At 43.8% G+C, this 27,564-nt stretch overlaps 1 protein-coding gene across 23 annotated transcripts in view; it reads left to right on the forward strand.

Annotated features, from left to right (window-relative positions):
• dlg2 (discs, large homolog 2 (Drosophila)) overlaps positions 1-27,564 on the forward strand; it is a 367,048-nt gene that overhangs the window by 292,410 nt on the left and 47,074 nt on the right. For 14 of the 23 annotated variants that reach the window (XM_029627161.2, XM_029627167.2, XM_029627160.2 and 11 more), the window contains 6 exons: positions 498-667; positions 2,402-2,538; positions 4,640-4,784; positions 5,348-5,507; positions 25,156-25,215; positions 26,513-26,668. In XM_029627161.2, coding sequence (XP_029483021.2) covers positions 498-667; positions 2,402-2,538; positions 4,640-4,784; positions 5,348-5,507; positions 25,156-25,215; positions 26,513-26,668 — 828 coding nt within the window. The remainder of the gene's footprint in view (positions 1-497; positions 668-2,401; positions 2,539-4,639; positions 4,785-5,347; positions 5,508-25,155; positions 25,216-26,512; positions 26,669-27,564) is intronic. The other 9 variants (XM_029627176.2, XM_029627179.2, XM_029627180.2 and 6 more) reach the window with 5 other exon arrangements.

A 27,564-nucleotide genomic window follows, 5' to 3' on the forward strand; every position in this document is an offset into this window, starting at 1 on the left:
TCTCCACAGTGTAAAACAATAGCTCTGGTTATTAACACCAACAATTTGGGTTATTTGACACCACTGAGTGTTAACACAGAGTGAATTCAACTCCTCAATCAACACTAGAAATATAACTCTGATAAATCAACACTGGCCAATTTGCAGTGTCCATTCAACTTTGGACGTTGTGCTGTAAATGCATATAGTGTACAACAAATGAACAGAACTCACTGCAGACCAAGGCATCATGCTGAGCACAAGCATAGAAACACAGCTTTTATGTGTGTAAATAGGCAGAATCTCTCGCTCTGCTTGAGTGTGTGTGTGCATGGGGTCCCAGCTGGTCCCTTACAATGCGCCTCAGGAGAGTTCTGTTCTTGAACGTGGGGGCATGGATGTTTGTGGCCTCTCCTGAAGGGGTTAAAGGGTCACACTGCAGCAGGGGCCTTCTACTCCCCCTGCCACACGTACACGTACATGCACGCACAAATACTATCCTCTTTTTTCCCTTGCAGAGTGAATGACTGCATCCTGCGGGTGAATGATGCCGACGTGTCCGAGGTGTCCCACAGTAAGGCTGTGGAGGCACTGAAGGTGGCCGGCTCCATCGTCAGCCTCTACGTTCGCCGGAGGAGACCCATGCTGGAAACTGTCATTGAGATCAAACTCATCAAAGGACCAAAAGGTTGTTTTACACTCCCTCTCATCTTTCTATCTATGTCATATTTTGGGGATTGAACACTCAGGTAAAATGTGAAAGGTTATTACATTACACCATGTTGGACAACTTCCCTTTCCCTTTCCGTCTCAATTTTCGTCTCTCTCTTTTCTCAATTTTCATCTCTCTCTGTCTCAATTTTCATCTCTCTCTGTCTCAATTTTCATCTCTCTGTCTCAATTTTCATCTCTCCATGTCTCAATCCCCCCCATCATCATCATTACTTTCTCAATATATCCCTCTGTCTGTATCTACAACTCACTTCCTTTCGCCTTGTCTTCATTTCTTTCTCTTTTGCTCAGTAAGTATCAGTGATTTTTAAGGGTGAACCGGATAACCATCCAGTATCCTTTGTTTTATTTAGTATTTTATCAGTGGGGGTTTGTACCACCCCCCAGCCCCCACACTAAGAAATAACTTTGATGCATTATTTATATCAAAGAGATGAGTCATCACTGGGGAAAAGCTGCAGTGAATACATGGGTGTATTCATTAGGGCACACTGTGGCAAAACGTTTTGCAAATGAAAACGTTTTCCAACAAAAAATGTGGAATCTTAAGTTCAGGTTAGTCCCTCCCCATTTTGAGCACTTTTGTCTCCTAGTGAATACCCCAGATTGGGAAATGGATGAGGGAGGAGAGGAGATTTAGAAAGCGACATTGTGTGGTCTATAATTGATGCTGCTATTTTCTTACCCTGACTATAAGCGTCCCATGTGTTTTTCACACGTTGGCCGGAGTTGAGACAAACCCACTGTAATCAATGAAACATGCTATACTTGCCGCAGAAGCAGCATATCCGTGAAGCAGCAAAAACACAAGGCTCTCTTTGCTGAATGATCTTTCTATCCTTCAAGTCTATTTTCCAGTGCTTCAGGTGTCTGTGAAGTGTACTAATATACACTCACTGGACAGTTTATTAGGTACACCCATCTAGTACCGGGTCGGACCCCTCTTTGCCTCCAGAACAGTCTGAAATCTGTGTCGGATACATTCCACATGGATGTTGGTCCATGCTGACGCGATGGCATCATGCAGTTGCTGCAGATTGGACGGCAGTATATTCATGCTGTGAACAGCCCGTTCCATCTCATCTCAAAGATGCTCTATTGGGTTGAGGTCTGGGAACTGGGCAGGCCACTCAAGTAAACTGAACTCGATGTCATGTTCCAGGCAATGTTTTTCCACACCTCAATTGTCCAGTGTTGGAGATGCCGTTCTGAGATGCCGTTTCTGGTCCGCCTGGTAGCTTGCACGATTCTTGCCATTCTCCTTCGACCTCATCAACGAGCTGTTTTCGCCCACAGTCCTACCGCTGACTGGATGTTTTTGTTTGCCGCACCATTCTCGGTAAACACTAGACACTGTCGTCATGAAAAGCCCAGGAGGGATCTGTCGCGCCTGGTACCGACGACCATACAGCATTCGAAGTTGCTTAGGTCCCTCGTGTTGCCCATTCCAACGTTCAGTCAAACAGTATCTGAATGCCTGTCTGCCTGCTTTATTTAACAAGCCACGGCCATGTGACTCACTGTCTGTAGGAGCAATCCATTTTTTGTGAATAGGGTGTTGTACCTAATAAACTGTTACTGAGTGTAAGTGGCTTGTGCTTGTGATCCAGAGGCCGCAGCCTAGACTGCTAGACCACACTAGGCCACAATACCTTTTTTTAACCTCCACCCCACATCTATTTCTCCTCAGGGCTGGGCTTTAGCATCGCAGGAGGGGTGGGCAACCAGCACATCCCGGGGGACAACAGCATCTATGTAACTAAGATCATAGATGGCGGTGCAGCACAGAAGGACCAGCGCTTGCAGGTTGGAGACAGGCTGCTTATGGTAAGTTAACCCTGCCCTGCCCTGTCCTCATCCCCCATAGGTGGACCATACTGTACTGTCAAAGTGTTATACCGCGTAACAATCTTCATAACACATTTATTAAACATCATTCATAAGGAGTTTTGAAAATAAAATGTAGCTTTATTTATCCATTGTGCAACGAAATAGTGAGTAGTGTGTAAGAAGGTTGGGTACTGTGACAATAAAATATAGATTTATGTTGTATAATGCATAAATTAAGATCTATTCAATGGGACTTTTATTTTGAAAACTCCTTATGAAGGATGTTAAATACATGTGTTATGAAGGTTATGCGGTATAATTATTTTACAGTGACACACTAATTTACTGTATAAACAGAGACCCATATATTCCCCATTGTGTGTATGAATGTGTAAATGTTTATTTGTTAAAGGGCCCTGTTTTCAGTAATATCATATCCTGCCATAGTTAAGTGTGCCAATTGAATGTGTGAAGAATATGTGTGTTAATTCAGGACTGGCTGATAGTTTAATTGTAGGCCCCTCTCACCAATTTGAGTTGATTACATTCAGGTGTACTAAGGTGAATAGGAGAGTGGCCGTGTTAAAGACGATTTATGCTCATCCCGGCGTCAGCATTCGCCGTACAGCATTTACTGCGATGCAGCGTCTTTCTAAGTCGGGGCATTCTTACATCTAGCGCCCGGCAGAGCTGTTGTCAAGGAAGTGAGTTTATGTTTATAGGGGACGTACCGCCCCACCTACCGTCAAACAATCATGTCAATGAGGAGATATACGTAGCCATACGGAGCACTCTGCATTGTTACGCAATTTGGGAAGTGCACAGCGATGCAGTATAAAGCTTGATTTGGCCTCCGCAATTGGATCACACCCTCCGTACGGACCTTTTGGAACGCATTTATGGATCAAGCATAAATGTATTTTTAGTTGGAAGCAAGGATAGAGGAGAGCATGTTTTCTAGATGTTATGCTCTTACCTGTTTTTTTCTTCTTTTAATCCTAGTTTTAGCCTGTTAGCTCTTCGTCTGATTTTAACCTGTTGTTGTATCTATCTATTTATTCAAATAAATTCAAAATTTTTTGTAAAATTGTTCCTGTCTTCATGAAACCTTTTTGATGTGTACGAGGTAACGTCCAACTTCATCACAACTACAGAAATCTGTTGTGTAGTGTTGTTATAGTGTTGTAGCAAGTGAGTTGCTTAACCACAGTTAAATTCAACTAGCTACCTTCCTGCTGCCTCCAGCTCTGGAGGATCCTGGCCTATCATAATCTGCATTTGGCAGGCTGCACTTGGCAGCACCATGTCAGTCTGGCATTAAAGGAGTGGAGCGTAAGGTTTAAAGAGCGACTGCCCCTTAAAAGCAACTTCTCGCTTTGAGAATGGCTTATGTGGCATCGCTGTGAGTCACAAAATTAATTGACTACATAGATTGACTACAATGTACATAGGACAATATTTTAAAAGGTCAATAGCTCCACATTTCAATGACTTAACTTCAAACCAACTATAAATTGTAGATATGAATGTACAAATATTGAAAGCCTTTAATGAGATAACTAAAAGATATGCAACATGAAAATATTGTCCCATTTACACTCTGCAATTTATTGACAGTCCCTAACTATTCCCTGAGATTGGCTGTCGAAAGTGTATACAACTTTGCCAGGGTTGCACACCAGCCGGATGAAGCTAATTGGCTAAATAATTTAGGTAAATCTTCCCACCTGCGAACAGACACAAGGGACTCCCACATCAAACCACACCCCAAAACCAACTCACATTTGAATTCAGTCATGGCCGAAATCTCTCTCAAAACACAGTACAGATCAAATAAACAGTAGCTGCCAGGACTAATATTGGTCCAATAAAAATAGCACCCTGTTGGATTGGATAATATTGTGTTCATTTGTTTGATTCAAGTTCTATTTAAATCTGTTATGGATAGGGTATTTAATGTATTTGGGCCTTTTTAAGTGAATTACTTTGTAAAAGTGGATGATTTAATGAACCAAATCTTAAAACGAGGCCAAATCGGGAAGTGCAGTCACCCTTTAACTTTCTTACGTTATGCCTGAGATTTTCTCCATGCACACAGGTGAACAACTACACTCTGGAAGAGGTCTCCCACGAGGAGGCAGTAGCCATACTGAAGAACACGTCTGACGTTGTCTACCTGAAGGTGGGCAAGCCCACCAGTGTTTACTTATCAGATCCCTATGGGCCACCTGATATCACGCACTGTGAGTTTGTCACCTCTTTTTCACCCCTCTACCCACCCGTTTGGCCAGTTTCCCAGACACAGATGACGTTTAGGCCTGGACTAAAAATGCATGCTCAATGGAGGTTCTTCAATAAAAGTTCTTAGTCCAGCACTAGGCTTAGTCTGTGTCTGTGAAACCGCCTTACAGAGACGTAACTTTAGTTTGTCGTCCGAGTTGTGTACAACAGGGCAGCATTTGAGTTACAAATGATGTGAGCAACCTCTGCTGTTGTAGACCTGGACAGTCTTCTTTCCCTTCGCAAATAAATGTGTTTCATTCACACTGATGCGGTATGCTTGTTCATTATCCCTGAGTTTAGATACAGAGGCTTCACAAGAACGTTATGTGAGTTGGGATTGTTTTAGAGTGCATTGTGTTTGCTACGTAGTACTTATTTAACCTTTCTCCCTTGCCATGTAACCGTAAATTCCAAAACATTAGTGTGTGGGCCTCCAAACGACATTCATTTTATTGATTGATAGGTTAGTAATGTCAGAAAGCTGAAGTCTGAAGTGCTGTGTACACCCTTGTTGTTTCTCCAGCAATGGAAAATCATATCTCTTCCGTGGGAAACAACGGCACTCTGGAATACAAGTGCAGTCTTCCCCCCATGCCCATCTCCCCCGGAAGGTACTCCCCCCTCCCAAACCAACTACTCGGGGAAGAGGACATAAACAGGTTGGATGGTTTTTCCTTCTTACGGTAATTACATCCCTTCCTACTAGACGCCAGTAGTATTACAAGTAGAGTCTCGTCACTTCAATCCACCCCGTTTTGTATGGAAACTCAAAAGCATTTCTAGACGACGTTACAAGTTGATGGAATTGATTGCTTTGGGGATTACAACCCCCCCCCCCCCGCACCTCCATTCCTAATTCCTTTGACCCGGCTGTTTTGGTCCAATGCTGTCCTCCACTCAAGTCCATTCTTTCAACTGTGTTGTGTTGTCGCACTATGTTTGATCTGGCGGTATATTTGAGATGCATGTGAAGATATACTGAAGGATGGCATAGTCAGGTTTTGTACCTTTATGACCTTTGTAGTTTTTCCGCTTCGTCCTTTAATCTTATATGTATGTAATAATAATAAACCAGACTATCGCGGCTCTGAACAATCAATTCAGATTAAAAGACAACAAAGTAGCTATTTCAGGGTTTCACAAAATGGTTTATTCTTTGATCTAGTTATTTTAATTTTGGAAGTTGGTCTATCCCTTCTGTGGTATTACATCAGTAGTGGTTGCAGATGGTTTTCATTCTGGGTTTTTTCAGTGAGATGTTTTCTGCAAGGCAGTTGATTTTTCTGAGTGGGTGCTTAACCTGAAAATCTCTGTCTCACTCACACACTCACACACTCACACACTTAACATCCACATTAAACCGGCGCTCCCTTTCCAAAGGAAGGAGCCTCCCTTCAAGAGGAGTCTGTTGTAGCACTGAACCACTGTCTATATTCTATAACTCCCAGAGTGGAAGGACAAGTGCTGTTACGATGTGGGGGGGTGATGGAGTTTCCAATAAAGCTTCTACTAAAGGAGAGAAGTAGAGTGTTTGATATAGTGAATTCTGACACATGGCATACGTGTTACTCCAAGCAATATCCTACATGGGCTGCGAGTTGATTGGCTCAATGTCCAGGCAAATTCAGAGCAACAAGAAATGACTTAGCCGACCATGTGGAGAAAAGATGTTTCAAACCTGTAATCAGCTTTCCAAGACAAGAAAGTCTAGACGATCATCACTACAAGAGAAACTAAGACCAACTGCAAGCCACTTTATTCAAATGTATCCGACCACATCAATCGAATTTGTCTTGATGTGTTCCGTAACTGAAACAGAATGCATAATAGATCAGTACTAGAGTGCCAAATAATTTAAATACATCTTTTAATCTTCACATTTTTGTAAAAAAAAAAAATGCTTAACACTTTTTTTTTAATGCAGTCTGATTCTGTCTTTATAAAGTAGTGTCCTAGTTTAAAGTTACATACCGTTGAGCATGTAATAGGTAGTTCGAGATTTTTTTTAAAGCACACTGGATTTTAAAGCACACTGCAACAGATCCCTTTGAAAAATGGCCTATGTGGCATCAATATGCGTCAAAAACAGTTATTCCAGTGTCAAAATTACAAAGTGTAAAGTGTAAAGACTACAAAGTGTAAAGACTACAAAGTGTAAAGTGTAAAGACTACAAAGTGTAAATAGGATCATTTTGGCCATAAAGTCAGTCTTGTCTAAAATAGAGTTTGGAATATCCGTGCGTCACACCGGGTAAATTGCGGTTGGGTTTTGATTTGACAATGTCTATTTGCCCACTAACACGGTGTGAACAGCTGCGGTGATTGCTCTTCATCCAATAGCACGGACAGTGAGATAGACCTGCCCAGCAGCTCCCACTGTTTACATAAGACAACACGTTGCAATGTTTCTTCATCCAATAGCACGGACAGTGAGATAGACCTGCCCAGCAGCTCCCACTGTTTACATAAGACAACACGTTGCAATGTTTCTTCATCCAATAGCACGGACAGTGAGATAGACCTGCCCAGCAGCTCCCACTGTTTGCATAAGACAACGCGTTGCAATGTTTCTTCATCCAATAGCACGGACAGTGAGATAGACCTGCCCAGCAGCTCCCACTGTTTACATAAGACAACACGTTGCAATGTTTCTTCATCCAATAGCACGGACAGTGAGATAGACCTGCCCAGCAGCTCCCACTGTTTACATAAGACAACACGTTGCAATGTTTCTTAATCCAATAGCACAGACAGTGAGATAGACCTGCCCAGCAGCTCCCACTGTTTACATAAGACAACACGTTGCAATGTTTCTTCATCCAATAGCACGGACAGTGAGATAGACCTGCCCAGCAGCTCCCACTGTTTACATAAGACAACGCGTTGCAATGTTTCTTCATCCAATAGCACGGACAGTGAGATAGACCTGCCCAGCAGCTCCCACTGTTTACATAAGACAACTGTAACAATACAGAGGCGGATGCAAGATGCAAGCAACGATGGTTTAATGAATACAGGTTACAGCAGCAACAGGACAGACAGACTGTACTCAGACGGAATCCGACCCAGGGACTAGGGCGCATCCTCCTATGTGAGTGTGCTGAGAAACCCAGGGGAGAGTGTTCGGATGGGTAGGAAGGAGCACAGCAGATAATCCACACAAGGGCAGCGAGAGATGAGTACGGACACACGACACAACCTCAGGGAAGTAACAACGATCTGACAACAAGAAACACTGGTTACAGAACATATAAAGGGAAGATAAGTGATTCCAGCTGGCGCAGACAATCAGGCCGAGATTGGGAACCACGCCCACACAAACACGGGAGAGAGAGAGAGAGAGAGAGAGAGCAAAGGAAAAGGAGGCAGTGGATTCATGAACCGTGACAATACCCCCCCCCCCTAGGAACGCCAAGGCGTTCCCAGGCGAATTTACCTGTCGATTGAAATCATCGATAAGGGAGTGATCCAGAATGTCCCTAGCAGGTACCCAACTTCTCTCCTCCGGGCCGTAACCCTCCCAGTCCACCAGGTACTGGAATCCGCGTCCCCTCCTTCTAGAGTCCAAAATACGATTGACAGAAAAGGTGGGTTCCCCATCAACAAGTCGTGGCGGCGGGGGAACCGGGACCGGTGGGTTAATGCGTGCCTGAAACACAGGTTTTATTTTAGACACATGAAAGGTAGGATGAATTCTCCTATACGCCGGAGGAAGCTGGAGCCGGACCGCCACCGGACTAATGATCCTGGTGACTTTGAACGGGCCGATAAATTTGGGGGCAAGCTTGTTCGAAACAGATCGGAGTGGAATGTTCTTAGTAGAAAGCCACACTCTTTGGCCAACGACGTATACCGGAGGCTTCGACCGGTGGCGATCGGCCTTAGTCTTGGTGCGCGCCCCCACCCGGAGAAGAGTCTCACGGGCTCTGCTCCATGCGCGACGGCACCTCTGGATGAAAGCGTGAGCGGAGGGAACAGACACCTCGGACTCCGTACTGGGAAAGATAGGTGGCTGGTAACCTAAACTACACTCAAACGGAGAGAGACCCGTGGCTGCCACTGGCAACGAATTGTGAGCGTACTCAACCATAGAGAGTTGTTGACTCCAGGAAGAGGGATTCTTAGAAACCAAACATCGCAACACTCTCTCCAAATCTTGGTTGGCCCTCTCCGCTTGACCGTTGCTCTGGGGATGAAACCCTGAAGACAGGCTGACACTCGCTCCCAGTAACCTACAAAACTCTTGCCAAAACTTGGACACAAATTGGGGCCCCCTGTCAGAAACTACGTCCATCGGCAGACCATGTAAGCGAAAGACGTGATCCACGACAGTTACCGCTGTCTCCTTGGCAGATGGTAATTTAGGCAAGGGAATAAAATGAGCCGCCTTCGAGAACCGGTCCACCACGGTCAAAACAACAGTCTTGCCCTGGGAGGGCGGGAGGGCGGTAACAAAATCTAGCGCGATGTGGGACCAGGGTCTCGAAGGGACCGACAGCGGTTGGAGTAACCCATCTGGGGGTCGATTAGAAGTCTTCCCAGTGGCACAAACCGAGCAAGCCAAGACAAAGCTGTGAATGTCACGAGCCATCAGTGGCCACCAAAAGCGTTGCTTAACCAAAAAGCTAGTGCGACTGACTCCTGGATGACACGCTACGTTGGAGCAATGCCCCCACCGATACATCGGACCGACACCCCTCCGGCACAAACAACCGATTAGGCGGGCAACCGGGCGGAGGCGTTACCCCTTCTAAGGCCGTTTTGACCCTCGATTCAACCTCCCATGTGAGTGTGGAGACCACTAGGGTCCCGGGTAGGATGCACTCGGGAGTGGATGGGCGTTCGGAATGGTCAAAAATGCGAGAAAGGGAATCGGGTTTGACATTCTTGGAACCCGGGCGATACGAGAGAGAGAAGTCAAAACGTCCGAAAAAGAGTGCCCACCGCGCCTGCCTGGAGTTGAGTCGCTTGGCGGTTCTGATATATTCCAAATTTTTGTGATCGGTCCAAACTATAAAAGGTACCCCGAACCCTCTAACCAATGGCGCCACTCCTCCAGTGCTAACTTCACTGCCAACAACTCTCTGTTGCCAATGTCGTAGTTGCGTTCCGCAGGTGATAACCGATGGGAAAGGAACGCGCAAGGGTGCATCTTGTCGTCAGAAGAGGAACGTTGGGAAAGTACCGCACCTACCCCCACCTCTGAAGCGTCCACCTCCACCACGAACTGACGCGAGGATCGGGAGCTATGAGGATGGGAGCCGAAACAAAGCGGCTCTTGAGTTTGACGAATGCAGCCTCGGCTGTATCGGACCACCTGAACGTCACTCTGGGGGAGGTTAAGGCGGTAAGAGGAGCGACTATCTGGCTAAAGTTGCGAACGAAACGCCGGTAGAAATTGGCGAATCCCAGAAACCTCTGTAGGGCCTTACGGGAATCTGGGCTTGGCCAATCCACCACAGCCTTAACCTTGTCAGGATCCATGCGAATACCTTCAGTCGAGACGATGTAACCTAGGAATGGAACGGATTGTGCATGAAAAATGCATTTCTCCGCCTTGACAAAAAGTCCATTCTCCAACAACCTCTGAAGCACTCGTCTGACGTGCTGAACGTGTTCCTGGAGAGAAGAAGAAAAAATCAGTATGTCATCCAGGTAAACATATATGAACTGATCAATCATATCTCTCAGCACGTCATTTACGAGTGCCTGGAAAACCGCTGGGGAGTTGGATAGCCCAAAAGGCATGACCAAATATTCGAAGTGCCCTCTGGGGGTGTTAAACGCGGTCTTCCATTCGTCCCCCCCCCTTATGCGAACCAAATGATATGCATTACGTAAATCCAACTTAGTGAACACGGATGCTCCCTGTAACCTTTCAAAGGCTGAGGACATCAACGGTAAGGGATAGGTATTTTTCACTGTGATGTTATTCAACCCACGGTAATCAATGCAAGGACGCAGAGATCCGTCCTTCTTCTCCACAAAGAAGAACCCCGCCCCGCTGGAGAAGAGGAAGGACGAATGAATCCAGATGCCAGAGAACCAGAGATGTATCTCTCCATAGCCTCCCTCTCAGGAACAGAGAGTGAATATAACTTGCCTTTAGGCGGAGACTCACCTGGCAATAATTCTATTGCACAGTCATAGGGACGATGCGGAGGAAGAGAAGCAGCACGGGACTTACTGAACACCTCCTTCAGGTCGAGGTATTCAACGGGCACGTTAGACAAATCCACCGCCTCCTCTAGAAACACAGAATCAGACACAGACGAACAAGCAGACACTAAACAGGACTCAAGACATTTGTTACTCCACATGGATATAGAATTATGACCCCAGTCAACTCTGGGGTTGTGTTGGGTGAGCCAAGGGTGGCCGAGAACTAATGGTGCAAGGGGTGAGTCCATGAGTAGAAATGATAGTGTCTCAGTGTGATTGCCAGAAGTGATGAGTGTGATAGGTTCAGTGGTGTGAGAAATGTTGGGTAGTTCTTGACCATTGAGAGCGTTGACGGATATCTTGTGCGTGAGTGAGGTGATAGGAATCTGGAGTTTGTGAGCGAGCTTGAAGTCCATGAAATTACCCTCTGCTCCTGAGTCCAGTAAGGCTTGGGTGTCGTGCGTGTGGTTGGCCCATCTTAGTCTTACCGGGAGGAGAGTAGATGATGAGGTCTTCTCTGTGGTGACACCACCCGATAGTAGCCTCATTCTTACTACCGGGCCTAATCTTTTACCGGGCAGGAGTGGATAAAGTGGCCCGCTCTACCACAGTAGAGACAGAGTCCTTGGGATCTCCGCCTCTCCCTCTCTTCCCGGGAGAGGCGAGCTCTCCCAGTTGCATGGGTTCGTGAGCGGAGGTTGAACTGGCCGTGTTCCCGCCGCTGGCATGCCAGCCCTCCGTGTCGTTATACGGTCTGTTAGGGCATGCTCGGCGGCCAACACGACTCAGACGAGCGTCGACCCTCAAGGCTAGTTCCACTAGTCCATTTAAACTCCTGGGAAGGTCCAGAACATAAATCTCCTTCTGGATCCGGTCCTCCAGCCCATGCAGGAACATGTCCCACTGCGCCTCCTCGTTCCACTGACACTCTGCGGCCAGAGTGCGGAATTGGATGGAGTATTCCGATACTGAACGGTCTCCTTGGCGAAGGTCAGCGAGTAGTCTGGCCGCCTCCCTACCCGCCACGGCCCGATCGAAGACCCTTCTCATCTCCTCGGAGAGTGTCTGGAAAGAGGTGCAGCATGGGTCCTGGTTCACCCACACCGCCGTTCCCCAAAGAGCCGCTTTGCCTGATAGCAGTGTGAGTACGAATGCTACCTTAGACTGTTCACGGTTGAAGGTCCGTGGCTGCAACGAGAAATGCATGGAACATATCGTAAGAAAAGCTCTGCAATAGTCAGGATCACCTGAATAACCCTCTGGTGTCGGTAGCCGTGGCTCTAGCTGGGAATCCGGCTCTGGCGGGGCGGGTTGAACTGCCGGTGTAGGTGGCGCAGCGAGACCCCTCAGATGTGGTAATTGTTGGGTCAGCTGGGATACCTGCGTCGCAATGGCTTGTACTTCCCGACCTGTGCTGGAGATGTTCTCCTCTTGTTGATCCATTCTCGTGATACTACGGGAAATGAATTCGGTCAGACTCGTTGAACTCGCTGCATCCATGGTCTGGTCAGATCGTTCTGTAACAATACAGAGGCGGATGCAAGATGCAAGCAACGATGGTTTAATGAATACAGGTTACAGCAGCAACAGGACAGACAGACTGTACTCAGACGGAATCCGACCCAGGGACTAGGGCGCATCCTCCTATGTGAGTGTGCTGAGAAACCCAGGGGAGAGTGTCCGGATGGGTAGGAAGGAGCACAGCAGATAATCCACACAAGGGCGGCGAGAGATGAGTACGGACACACGACACAACCTCAGGGAAGTAACAACGATCTGACAACAAGAAACACTGGTTACAGAACATATAAAGGGAAGATAAGTGATTCCAGCTGGCGCAGACAATCAGGCCGAGATTGGGAACCACGCCCACACAAACACGGGAGAGAGAGAGAGAGAGAGAGAGAAAAGGAAAAGGAGGCAGTGGATTCATGAACCGTGACAACAACACGCTGCAATGTTTCTTCATCCAATAGCACGGACAGTGAGATAGACCTGCCCAGCAGCTCCCACTGTTTACATAAGACAACACGTTGCAATGTTTCTTCATCCAATAGCACGGACAGTGAGATAGACCTGCCCAGCAGCTCCCACTGTTTACATAAGACAACGCGTTGCAATGTTTCTTCATCCAATAGCACGGACAGTGAGATAGACCTGCCCAGCAGCTCCCACTGTTTACATAAGACAACGCGTTGCAATGTTTCTTCATCCAATAGCACGGACAGTGAGATAGACCTGCCCAGCAGCTCCCACTGTTTACATAAGACAACACGTTGCAATGTTTCTTCATCCAATAGCACGGACAGTGAGATAGACCTGCCCAGCAGCTCCCACTGTTTACATAAGACAACACGTTGCAATGTTTTTAACTTGAGAAATACAGTTATCTTAGATTCATTCTGGGGATTTTGACGAAGTGAAATAGACACGGATGCCTATCAAATGTTATTGGTCATATACACATATTTAGCAGATATTCTTGAAGGTGTAGTGAAATGCCTGTGTTCCTAGCTTCACCAGGGCAGTAGTATCTAAAAATTCACAACAATACACATACATCTAAAAGTAAAATAATGCAATTAAGAAATACATAAATATTAGTACAAGCAATGTCTGAGTGACGGACACACAGTAGAGTACAGTATATACATACGAAATGAAGAAAACAGCATGTAAACATTATTAAAGTGACTGGTGTTCCATTTAAAGTGACCAGTGATTCCATGTCTACAGTTGAAGTCGGAAGTTTACATACACTTAGGTTGGAGTCATTAAAACTAATTGTTCAACCACTCCACAAAATCCTTATTAACAAACTATAGTTTTGGCAAGTCTGTTAGTCATTTTTCCAAAAAATGTTTACAGACAGATTATTTCACTTATAATTCACTGTATCACAATTCCAGTGGGTCAGAAGTTTACATACACTAAATTGACTGTGCCTTTAAACATCTTGGAAAATTCCAGAAAATTATGTCATGGCTTTAGAAGCTTCTAATAGGCTAATTGACATAATTTGAGTCAATTGGAGGTGGACCTGTGGATGTATTTGCTTGACATCATGGGAAAATCAAAAGAAATCAGCCAAGACCTCAGAAAAAAATTGTAGCCCTCCACAAGTCTGGTTCATCCTTGGGAGCAATTTCCAAACGCCTGAAGGCACCACGTTCATCTGTACATACAATAGTACGCAAGTATAAACACCATGGGACCACGCAGCTATCATACCACTCAAGAAGGAGATGCGTTCTGTCTCCTAGAGATGAACGTACTTTGGTGTGAAAAGTGCAAATCAATCAGAACAACAGCAAAGGACCTTGTGAAGATGCTGGAGGAAACCGGTACAAAAGTATCTATTTCCACAGTAAAACGTGTCTTATATCGACATAACCTGAAAGGCTGCTCAGAAAGGAAGAAGCCACTGCTTCAAAACCGCCATGAAAAAGCCAGACTAGCCAGACTACTTTTTGGAGAAATGTCCTCTGGTCTGATGAAAAAAAAAATAGAACTGTTTGGCCATAATGACCTTCGTTATGTTTGGAGGAAAAAGGGGGAGGCTTGCAACGCGAAGAACACCATCCCAACCGTGAAGCATGTGGTGGCAGCATCATGTTGTGGGGGTGCTTTGCTGCAGGAGGTACAAGTGCACTTCACAAAGTAGATGGCATCATGAGGGTGGCAAATTATGTGGATATATTGAAGCAAAATCTCAAGACATTAGTCAGGAAGTTGAAGCTTGGTCGCATATGGGTCTTCCAAATGGACAATGACCCCAAGCATACTTCCAAAGTTGCGGCAAAATGGCTTAAGGACAACAAACTCAAGGTATTGGAGTGGCCATCACAAAGCCCTGACCTCAATCCCATAGAAATTTGGTGGACAAAACTGAAAAGGCGTGTGTGAGCAAGGAGGCCTACAAACCTCACTCAGTTACACCAGCTCTGTCAGGAGGAATGGGCCAAAATTTACCCAACTTAATGTGGGATGCTTGTGGAAGGTTACCCAAAATGTTTGACCCGAGTCAAACAATTTAAAGGCAATGCTTCCAAATACTAATTGAGTGTATGTAAACTTCTGACTCACTGGGAATGTGATGAAAGAAATAGAAGCTGAAATAATTCTCTCTACTAATTATTCTGACATTTCACATTCTTAAAATAAATTGCTGATCCTAACTGACCTAAGACAGGGAATTTTACTAGGATTAATTATCAGGAATATTGAAAAACTGAGTTGAAATATATTTGGCTAAGGTATATGTAAACTTCCGACTTCAACTGTATGTATTCCTCTTGTCCAGATGTGATAGGGCAGTGTGCAGTGCGATGGCGATTGCATCGTTTGTGGATCTCTTGATTGAATTGAATTGGTTCTTGGGTGTCAGTTAAGGTAGAGCTGATATGATCTTTATCTAGCCTCTCAAAGCACTTCACGATGACAGAAGTGAGTGCTATGGGGCGATAGTAATTTAATTCACTTACCTTGGGTACAGGAACAATGCTGGACATCTTGAAGCAAGTGGAGACTGGGATAGGGAGAGATTGAATATGTCCGTAAACACTCCAGCCAGCTGGTCTGTGCATGCTCTGAGGACGCCGCTAGGGATACTGTCTTGACCGGTAGCCTTGCGAGGGTTAACAAGCTTAAATGTCTTACTCATGTCGGCCACAGAGAACGAGAGACAACAGTCCTTGGGAGCGGACCACGTCGGTGGCACTGTGTTATCCTCAAAGTGGGCGAAGAAGGTGTTTAGCTTGTCCGGGAGCAAAGACGTCGGTGTCTACGACGTTTCTGGTTTTTCCTTTGCAATCCGGGATTGTCTATAGACCCTGCCACATGCTTCTCATGTCTGAGACGTTGAATTGCTACTCCACTCTGTTTCTGTACTGAACTTTTGCCTGTTTGATTGCCTTACAGATGGAATAAATAATTATACTGTTTGTATTGACCATATTACCAGTCACCTTGCCGTAGGTTAAATGTGGTGGTTCACACTTTCAGTTTTGTGCGAATGCTGCCATCTATCCACATTTTTTGGTTTGGGTAGGTTTTAATAGTCACAGTCTCAGTCACTGTCCGTGTATAGTCACAGAACTCAGTCACTGTCCGTGTATACGTCAATGCCATTCTCAGAGGCTACCCGGAGCATTTCCTTGTCCACGTGATCAAAATAATCTTGAAGCATGGATTCTGATTGGTCAGATCAGCGTTGAATAGACCTTAGCACGGGTACTTCCTATTTGAGTTTCTGCGAGGAGCAGAATGCAGAGCAGAGTTGTGATCTGATTTGCTGAAGGGAGGGTGGGGGAGTGTCTTGTAGCCATCCTGGAAGGGAGGGTAACAATGGTCGAGACTTCTTGGGGCGTGGGAACTACAGTGTCTCATGGGGGGCAAACACTATCCAAACGTGAAGAATAGGTCAGGAGAAACACCTCCAAGACTGAAATCTATTTTTTCTAATGAGCAACAGATAAACCCACGTGTCAATCAGCATGTTCAGTGGCTCTTTAATTCAGAGGGTGGCCCTGATAGTTAACAGGGTTGGGGTCAATTCAAATTGAAGTCAGCCAATTCAGGAAGTGATTTGAATTAAGCCTTTTTTAAATGATTGAATAGGTATTTCAGTTTAATTCCTGAATTTACAGGGTTAGTTTTAATTGAAGTCAAATTTACTAGCCAAACATTGGAGATGGCTCCGTACTGTATGGCTGCTTCTTGCAAGCTTAAACCCAACTTTGCCATTTTGTGCTTCTAACAGACCTAGTCAAAGCTCAAACCAAGTTTATTCACCCACTGGGTCAAACAGCTGAAAAGACAAAGACATGTTCCCACCAGCACAAGTATTTATACCCTCCTATTAGGCGGCGTGTCCTCCTTCCACATCTAGACGGCCAATACATCTCTGTTTTTAGGCAGGAACTCAGGCGGTGTGTGTTGTTAGGTTCTAATTTTCAGAGTAAATAACTCACGAACAATAGAGAAGCTTAACCAAGTTGAATTCTTCCCAAAGGGTTGACACAGCTGTATTCAGATAAAGACATGTCCCCACTGCCACGAGTGTATATATATATATATATATATATATATATATATATATATATATATATATACTCCACTTTAGACACTCCTCCTTCTCTCCTTACATCTTATTGTTTGACAGGAAGACGAAGTGATACAGTATTAAACCGTTCTGTCTCCCTTCAGGTGACCTGACCTGACCTCAACCCCCTTGATGTCTAATCCAAAGCACTCCACCCGTTTCACTTTTAGCGCTCCTGTGACTTCCTCCCGTCCACCCAGCACATTCCAAAACCATCTGTCTCCTACAGACCATTCACTTCATTCTCTACCACCCCTCAGACACTATAGTATTACTTCTGATCGATCGTGTCTCTAGTGTAGCAACTTTCAAAGTTTAACCCAGAATCCAACAGTGTGTAATATAACTGCTCCTTGTCACTTCGTCTGACGTGACCTCGGCCCACATTCCTCACTCCTCCCTAATCCACTGCTATCTAACTTCATCAGTGACTGAAATCAGACTGGTACCCTTTGGCCCACTCCATAAGATCCATGAGATTTGACAATAACATTATACATGTAAAGTAGTTCTAGGATAGTAGCATGAATAAGTATATATTTCAAGATAGAATCCAACATAGCTATATGGAATATCCAAATAGTTTTTTGCCTTAGATGAAATTAAGATTAAATAAATAAAAATCTTAAGAAATCACAATTTTCAGTTTTGGTTCATGTTTGAGATCTCTCCCTTGGGGATTCATTGATCTTGGTACTATAAAGGGCTAAATGCAGTGCTTTTCTCCACTTTCTTTGTTTGTGTATAAAGTCATCTTTTGTTCACAGAGTTTTGAACACTTTTTTTAAACACCAAAATTGTTGACAGGTTCATGGGAAATATAGCATTACCAGAATCTGTAAATTAATGCGAAATTAATTCAACAACAATTTTGATAACCTCCATTGCTGACACGTGTAGTGCCATCACTAGTTGTGAGTGATTAGTGCTTTTTGAAATTGGTTTTGTTTTAGTTTGATCATTAAAAAATAATCACGGTTTTCAATTTCGGTTTATTTCTTTTACGTGAAAAGCACTATGCATTATGTGGTTTGAATGCTGGAACACAGAATAAAACAATGAAAGTGAATGGTAGTGCTTATCACTTATCAACCATCATTTATTCACATTACTTTACTTTTAAAAAAAAATTCAGTTGTGTATTGTATTTGTTTTATTTTATTATTCCATTCAGTCATCTGACAAAATCTCTATTTTAGTAGTTCTTCGGAGTAAATAAGGCATACTTTTATGCCTGCTGAATACCAGCTATCAATCACTTAGATCATGTATTTTCAGGTAGAGATACCTCGCAAAGTAACTGCTCTCTCCCACTCAATCACAAATTCTTCTGTCACCTTCTCTGTGTCAGCCTAATGTAGCAGGTGAAAAAAACACACAGACTGGACAAGTAGATGCGCAATGGATTGTGATCTTTGTAGTCAATTACCACTTTCTGCGTTATGTAGAATTTTGGCCTGTTGGAAACTACAACTCCTTACTACATTGCACAGTTCGGGCTTGATCTAATTTATCTAGAGAAACTGTGTAATGTGCGCAATGAAATAGTTGTCAATTATTTGTTTAAAAAAATGAAAAATAAAATACATTAAAGTACAACCTAAGTATTTTTTGGGGTATCTGTACTTTACCATTTACATTTTTAACATTTTTTACTTCACTACATTCCTAAAGAAAATTATGTACTTTTACTCCATACATTTTCCCTGACACCCAAAAGTACTCATTACATTTTGAATGCTTAGCAGGACAGAAAATGGTCCAAGTCGCACACTTATCAAGAGAACATCCCTGGTCATCCCTACTGCCTCTCATCTGGCGGACTCACTAAACACAAATGCTTTGTTTTTAAATGATTTCTGTGTGTTGAAGTGTGACCCTGGCTATCCGTAAATAAAAATAAAACAAGAAAATTGCTTAATATAAGGAATGTTTTATTATTCGTACTTTTACTTTTGATACTTAAGTATATTTTAGCAATTACATTTACTTTTTATACTTAAGTATATTTAACACCAATTTTTTTAAACTTTTACTCAGGTAGTATTTTACTGGGTGACTTGCACTTTTACTTGAGTCATTTTCTATTAAGGTATCTTTCATTGAGTCCTTTTCCACCACTGCCTACAATTTGGTAAAATAGCTCAGCACTAACCATCACATACTGTACAAAGGTGTTATAAAATATCAAAATAAGTCCATTTACACCTCACAGACAAAGTTATCGCAGTATAAATCTATAAATTGCCTCGTTGGCTAAATGGGATTTATTATTATTATTATTATATGTTTGTCCCCAATGCCCAGGTAGGCGCTCTGTAAGGTAGACGCACAAGGACTTGCTGATTCAGTCACTGCAAATAGTAACGACAGGTCACGCCTGCTGTCTGCCAAATCCTTCTGTGCTTCTGTCAGACCAATTGGGGAGATGTGTAGCTGACAGAAACTGAGCACGCGTTTGGCCCTGAATGGTTGCCAGTCTGTGTGCCTCTGCAGCTGACAGCATGCTTGGCTGGCTTTGATACTGTGACACGGCTCAACAAATGTAGGATGCGTCCCAAATGGCACCTTATTCCTTACATAGGGCACTACTTTTGACCAGAGCCCGGGAATAGGGTGCCATTTGGGATGTGGGATGCAGCCGTAATTAAATGAGCCCCCAGCAGAAGAAAGCACCCCTCAGGACAGACTATCTATTCAGACAGGAATAGCATGAAATGAGGGAGATGTAGAATAGCATTGGGGCTGTGATTCATAGCCATGCTGGGGTGGTGTATACAGTGAGCTCCAAAAGTATTAGGACAGTAACAAATGTTTTGGCTCTGTACTAAAGCACTTTGCATTTGAAATAGTACAATTGCTATGATGTTAAAGTGCAGACTGTCAACTTTAAATTGAGGGTATTTTCATCCGTATCAGGTGAACCATTTAGAAATTACACCAGTTTTTTTCATAGTCCCTCCCATTTTAGGGGACTGAAAGTATTGGAACAAATTCACTTACTGTATATGCTGTGGGGAAGTGTGAGGGCCTTCTGGGCCTTCAAAGAAAGCATAAGGATTTAAAAAAATATATATATATTTTTTTTCTTTCTTCTATTTCATTTTACAATAATAATGATCTTCTGATTTAATCTCTTCAGTTTGTATTGGAAATAAGGGTTTTCTTTGGTGGTCTCTGGGTTTAACCTCATAGTCATTGTATCATTTCGAAATCTAAAGACGTGGAATACAGAGCCAAAGCAACAAGAACATTTGTCCCAATACTTTTGGAGCTCACTGTATGTGCTGCAGGCTGCGGAGATTCCCGCAAGACCAGCCTCAGCCATGGGATAGCGGATCTCAACTGCATCTACAGTCAGTGTCTGTCACTCCCTGACCCTAGAGATCCTTTTTATTCTCTATTTTGGTTAGGTCAGGATGTGACATGGGTGGGTAGTCTAGTTTTTTTCATTTCTATGTTGGCCTGGTATGGTTCCCAATCAGAGGCAGCAGTTGTCTCTGATTGGGGATGATATTTAGGCAGCCTTTTCCCACTGGGTTTTTGTGGGATCTTGTTTTTGTGTAGCTGCCTGTGAGCAGCCCAGAACGTCACGTTTCATTTTCTTCTGTATTGTTTTTGGTGAGTTTCATATTTATTAAACATGTGGAACTCTAAGTACGCTGCGCCTTGGTCTATTCATTCAGACGATCGTGACAGTGTCACTATCTCTGCTCTGTTTAAATTAGATTAGACAAACAATACTTGAAATAAAAGTTTGTTAATGTAAAGCACAACATGCAATCTACTTGTGGCCTACAAAGACGGTGAATGGGCCTCAAATGTATGGGTCTGTGATACATTAGACATTTAAGTTGATGTTTGATTTCAATATTTCACTAAAGCTGGCTACAGAAGCAGCTGAAGAGTGGTCGTAGTCAGTTTAACTGTGACTTTAAGGCACCTTACTATTTTTTTTAACCTTTATTTAACTAGGCAAGTCAGTTAAGAACAAATTCTTATTTTCAATGACGGCCTAGGAACAGTGGGTTAACTGCCTGTTCAGGGGCAGAACGACAGATTTGTACCTTGTCAGCTCGGGGATATGAACTCATGACACATGAGGCAATTAAAAACAATGAGCTGCTGCACTTGAATGGGTAAAAACCATAAGGCTGTGGAGACTTGGTATAAAGGTGCTCTTTAATAAGAGGGGTAGTCTATGGACTGGGAAAAATGGGGATTATGGCCACCATTCGGTAAATGGAAAATGTAAAAAAAATTATTCATTTATAGTGGGGCTTACTTTTCCCATCAAGGCACCCTTCATTGTGTCTTGAGTGTCTTGATAGGAATTATACAAGAAGAAGCTAGCTGGGAGCTGTGATCGGATCGTATTTTATCAATTCGACTCAGAGAAGTGAGCTTAGAGAGTGCAGGAGCGTAGCAGCAGGAGGAGAGCGAGATCTGGGTCTGTGCTGTACTGCGGCATACTCAGAGCTGTGGCCAAGTAGAGGCATCACGAGCCTGGGCCATGCGACACGAAGTGGGGGTAGTAGGGGGTGGGGTGGTGGGGGGGCGTAGTATGGGGAGAGATAGAAAGTGGGCCACTGAGCAGGGCATGGCTTATCCAACCACACTGGTTTCATCGGCAGGAGCAAAAAGAATGGCTAATGCAGCCCTGCAACCAATGGAGCATCACACACCTTCACACTTATACACTGTGAATGATACTTGCACGTCTGTACACTCCACAACAACTTTCTTAATAGTACTGCACATAAAGTGTATTAGAAAATATAAACGGCACACACATTTGTCCATTATATAAATGCTCAGATAATGGACAAATACTGCGCACAAATCGTTACTTATTTCAACTTAAGGTGCTTTTAAAAAATAATAATATTTAACCTTTTTTTAACTAGACAAATCGGTTAAGAACATTCTTATTTACAATGACGGCCTACCAACAAGTAAAAGGCCTCCTGCGGGGACAGGGGCCTGGGATAAATTAAAAAAAACATACTATACAAATATAGGACAAAACACACATCACAACAAGAGATACAACACAACACTACATAGAGACCTAAAACAACAAGGCAGCAGCAAAACATGGTACAACTTTAACTTTAGCCTGCAGCTTTGATATTTGCTGAGAGAAAGATAGTTCACCATCTAGCTATACTCCCAAGTACTTGTAGCTCTAAACCCTCAGAGGTAGTAATCACACCTGTGGGAGGAGGGGCATTCTCCTTACCAAACCACATGGCCTTTGTTTTGGAGGTGTTCAGAAAAAGGTTAAGGGTAGAGAAAGCTTGGGACACTAAGAAAGCTTTGTTGTAGAGCGTTTAACACAAAATCCAGGGAGGGGCCAGATGAGTATAAGACTGTGTCATCTGCATATAAATGGATGAGAGAGCTTCCTACAGCCTGAGCAATGTTGTTGATGTAAATTGAGAAGAGTGTGGGGCCTAGGATCGAGCCTTGGGTTAGTCCCTTGGTGACAGGCAGTGGCTGAGACAGCAAATTTTCTGACACTGCACTCTTTGAGAGAGGTAGTTAGCAAACCAGCCCAAAGACCCCTCAGAGACACCAATACTCCAAGTTTAAGGATCTCCCACAAGAATGGAATGGTCTACAGTATCAAAAGCTTTGGCCACATCAATAAAAATACCAGCACAATATTGCTTAGAATCAAGGGCAATTGTGACATCATTGAGGACCTTTAAGGTTGCAGTGACACATCCATAACCTGAGCGGAAACCAGATTGCATACCCGAGAGAATACTATAGACATCAAGAAAGCCAGTCAGTTGATTATTGACAAGTTTTTCCAACACTTTTGATAAACAGGGCAAAATAGAAATAGCCTATAACAGTTAGGATCAGCTCGATCTCCCCCTTGAAATAAAGGACAAACCGTGGCTGCCTTCCAAGCAATGGGAACCTCCTCAGAGAGGGGAGACAGGTTAAAAAGGTCAGCGATAGGCTTGGCGATGATAGGGGCAGTAACCTTAAAGAATAAAGGGTCTAAACCATCTGACCCAGATGTTTTTTTGGGGTCAAGTTTAAGGAGCTCCTTTAGCACCTCAGATTCAGTGACCACCTGCAGGGAGAAACTTTGTAGCGGGGCAGGGGAAAAGAGGGAGGAGCATCGGGGATAGTCGCATTAGAAGGGGTGGGAGATGAGGAAATGTTGGACGGGCAAGGAGGCATGGTTGAGTCAAATAGGAATCATGACTTAATGAAGTGGTGATTAAAGAGCTCAGCCATGTGCTTCTTGTCAGTAACAACCACCTCATCAACATTAAGAGACATGGGCAGCTGTGAGGAGGAGGGTTTATTCTCCAGGTCTTTCCTGGGATTAGACTCACAGAGAGAGAACTGCCCCAAAAAGTAACTAACTTTGGCCTTCCGGATAGCCTGAGTGCACTTATTTCTAATTTGCCTGAATGATAGCCAGTCAGCTTGAGTATGCATGTGCAGAGCCTTTCGCCAAATGCAATTCTTGAGGTGGAGTAACTCTGCAAGATGACGGTCGAGCTAGCGGCTGAACCTGTTTTTAATAGGGTGTTCGTTAACACTACCACTGACAATAAAAAAAAAGAATGTACAAGCATCTTCGACAGAAGGGATCAAGCTGATTCTATACCATTTTACAGAGGCCAGGTCATGAAGGAAGGCCTGCTCATTAAAGTTTTTCAGCAAGCGTCTATGACAAATCAGGACAGGTCGTTTCACTGAGCAGCCATTATGAACACAGGCTGTAAAACAGTGATCACTAAGGTCATTACAGAAAACACCAGACTGGTACCCATCAGGATTATTTGTGAGGATAACATCGAGGAGAGTAGCCTTTTCTGGGTGTTTGGAGTCATACCTTGTGGGATTGGTAATAATCTGGGAAAGATTTAGGGAGTCCTATTGTATTAGGACTTGGTCAGGTGGTTTAAGCATGTCCCAGTTTAGGTCACCAAACAGGACAAATTCAGACTTAGTGTAAGGGGCCAGGAGAGAGCTTAGGACAGGTAGGGTACAGGCCGGTGCTGATGGTGGACGATAACACTCAGCAACAGTCAACAAAGAGGTATTTGAAAGTTGAATGCTTAAAACCAGCAAATCAAATTGTTTGGGGACAGACTTGGTGGAGACAACCGATCATTGAAGGTGATCCTTGGTAAAGATTGCCACTCCACCACCTTTGGAAGATCTGTCTTGCCGAAAAAGATTATAACCAGAAAGGTTAACATCAGTATTCAAAACATTCTTCCTTAACCATGTCTCAGTAATAACAAACACATCTGGATTGGAGCTGTGAACCCACACTTTCAGTTTATCCATTTTAGGTAATACACAGAAATCAGTGAAACAGATATCAGAGCACAAGTCAGAATTGGGGCTAGCAACAGTAGATGGGCCAGGGTGTACATGCACATTTACAAATGTCATCAACAGTAATACAATCAGGGCATGGCAGAGGACAGGGAGAGCTCTGCAGTGTTGATTTATGACATCTGAATGTGCATTAGATGGCAACAAGATCATATTGTACAGCAATTTCATCAGGTAACAATAATACAAAGCCAGCGAGAGGTGGTTAGAATAGGATGGGAGGCTAAAAGTCTATGTAACCAATAGAGAGTCAGAGTCCCGAGTGTGGGAACAAACATAGTCTGTCCCAAGGTTTGGTAATTGAACCATATCAATAATGAACCTTTGGCAATGAGGACTTTGTCATTTTAGAAATGCATAATGGTGGTTTGTAGTCTCTATTGGAAGGAATTTATTTGTTTATCAAACATTTCTCCCTGATCAAACACTTTGTGTCATCCTCTGTAGCATGCGTCCAACTGTTTGTTGTGTCAAAGACAAAGAACCCATATGCATGCTCTGTCTTCGTTTGGCTTTTATGCTAAATGCATACAAAGTATATTGTAAATATAAAGCTATTAGTATTTGTAATTCTAATTAATAAAACCATGTCTATTCTGATCCTTTTTGCAGTTTTCCTTCGTATTGCCACCCTGATTCTGACTCTGTTATTGCACTTCCTTTGTTGGTCTCATCTCTTCCCCAATCAGAAATGCCTCAATAGATGACGGAGAGGGTCACAGGTTTGATTCGCAGCACTTCCAGTTGAGGTGAGACATTTCAAAATGACCGCTGACCCTCATGTTTGACCCTCATGTTTGTCCTCCCATTCCATCTGCGACACATCTTTGTCCTCATTTTATCCTCTAATGCAAGACAGAGTGTGCAGTGGGTAACATACATATCCGTGTGCAAAAGAATTGTGCAAAGTGCAAAAATGACCAATAAACTTCACTGTAATCTGTCAGTGTGATTTAATTTGAGTTAAAAAATAGGGATTATAGCATTAAGAGGGATTATTTATGTTTTGCTCAGTTTCCTAAGCTCATGTATATAAAAAAAAGTAATTTATGTGTGCTGTCTGAATATGGATCCCTGTTACAGTTCTCATATCAGTTTCCTTTCAAAGCGGCCTCTTTTTGCCCTGAGCGGGCTTTAGTGATGTAAGTAAGTAGCCTTGTGCGAGCCGGAGTGGCTCATAGGCTCCTGCACCCATCTTCTGTTCCTGTAGCAGCTTTATGTATAGGTATACCCCCTGAACAGGACGCTAGTCTATTGCAGGGCCTTACCCTCAACCTATATCCTTAATGCTGAGTGCCAAGCAGAGATGCTTTGGGTCCCATTTTTTTGTCTTTGGTATGACTCGGCCGGGGATCGAACTCCCAACCTTCCAATCTCAGTGCGGACACTAACCACAAGGCCACTTTAGTGATGTGCATACTCGGAATGCGCATTGACAAAATTGCTGATATAAATAAATAAATAAATAAAGCTTAAAGATTTTCAGATTGTTCAGTAATGAATATAGATTTTAGTTCCCGCATATGTTGTCACCGGCTACCACCCCATACTGATAGTAGTAGGCTTTCCTTACTGGTACTATCATGGTGCAAATCACTTTGTTTCATACTAAAAAACAAGTTTGACCTTTTTTTGCTTATAGTCAAAGATAAAGCAGATGGAAACCTCACTGGAGCGGTAATGTTAGCTTGGCGCGTGGTGAAGTTGAAACTTGAAACTAGTGAAGTGGAAGTCTGCAGGAGGGCTCTCTGTGCCGACAGCATGGGGGGGGGATTGAGTGCTGATACTTTTGTGGAATCCAAATTCTATAAATGAAAAAAAAAAGACATGTAACAGTAGGTGTTTTGCATGTAAAACAACAAAAGTCTGAGTGCACATGTAAATGCTTTATAAACCAAGGTTTAATTCTTCCTTTTCCACTCCCATAACATAGGTGTTATTTGTCTATTCTGTTCTGTTTATCTCTGTCCCTCTGTTCTGTTCTGTCTCTGTCTCCTCCTACTCTCTGTACTAACCACTCTCTCTGCTCTATTCTCCTACCCCCAGGCCTCCTGAGCCAGTTTACAGCACTGTGAACAAACTGTGTGACAAAACACCTTCTCCCCGCTGCTATTCCCCCATGGAGTGTGACAAAAGCCTCCTCCACTCCATACCCTTCCCTCACTATCACTTAGGCCTGCTCCCTGACTCCGAGATCACCAGGTATTCTATCCGCTGCATGGCATAGCTTTGCATTGTATTGCACGGCATGCCCCCTACTCTCTTCCTATCCTCACTTTCTCACTCGTTTCCAGAGGGTCTCGCTCTTCCAAGCCTGCATGCCTCTCCTACCTCTCTATCCATGCCCCTTACTCTCTTCATATCCTCACACACACTCACTCGTTCCCAAAAGATCTCACTCTTCTAAACCTGCATGCCTCTCCTACCTCTCTATCCATGCCCCTTACTCTCTTCATATCCTCACACACACTCACTCGTTCCCAAAAGATCTCACTCTTCTAAGCCTTGCATGCCTCTCCTACCTCTCTATCCATGCCCCCTACTCTCTTCCTATCCTCACTTTCTCACTCGTTTCCAGAGGGTCTCGCTCTTCTAAACCTGCAAGCCTCTCCTCCCTTCGGCTCCCTCTCACTCCAGGGGGTCTGATCTAGTCCAAACCTGCTGGCCTTATCTTTCGCAAACACATTTGGACCCCCCTGAAGATGGGCAGTGTTGTTATATATAAGTGAATGTGTTTTCTCTAAAAGCGTCAGGGTATTCGGTAAATGTGGTTTTAAAAGTGGTATGTTGAAGCCTATAGCAGCTACTCAGACACACTCAAACACAATCAAGCGCACTTAACGCACCAGATGCTTTTACACTTTTTGTGAAGCCGGTGGTCGGTGTGATCGCAACGTTAAGGGGCCCGATGTGATTTCACTGGTCATATATATTAGATATACAAAATCTCAGACTGCTTGACAATATATCTCTTTCTTAGCTCTCCCTGAACACATTGTAGTTGAACCCTCAAGCACTATTTCCCTTCTGGATCAGGATGGCCTCCACCTTCGTTAAGTTTTGCCTGTTTGTTTAGAATGTCAATGATCTGCATTATG

The sequence above is a fragment of the Oncorhynchus nerka genome, linkage group LG22 (genome assembly GCF_034236695.1).
Source record: "Oncorhynchus nerka isolate Pitt River linkage group LG22, Oner_Uvic_2.0, whole genome shotgun sequence".
Taxonomy (NCBI): Eukaryota; Metazoa; Chordata; class Actinopteri; order Salmoniformes; family Salmonidae; genus Oncorhynchus; species Oncorhynchus nerka.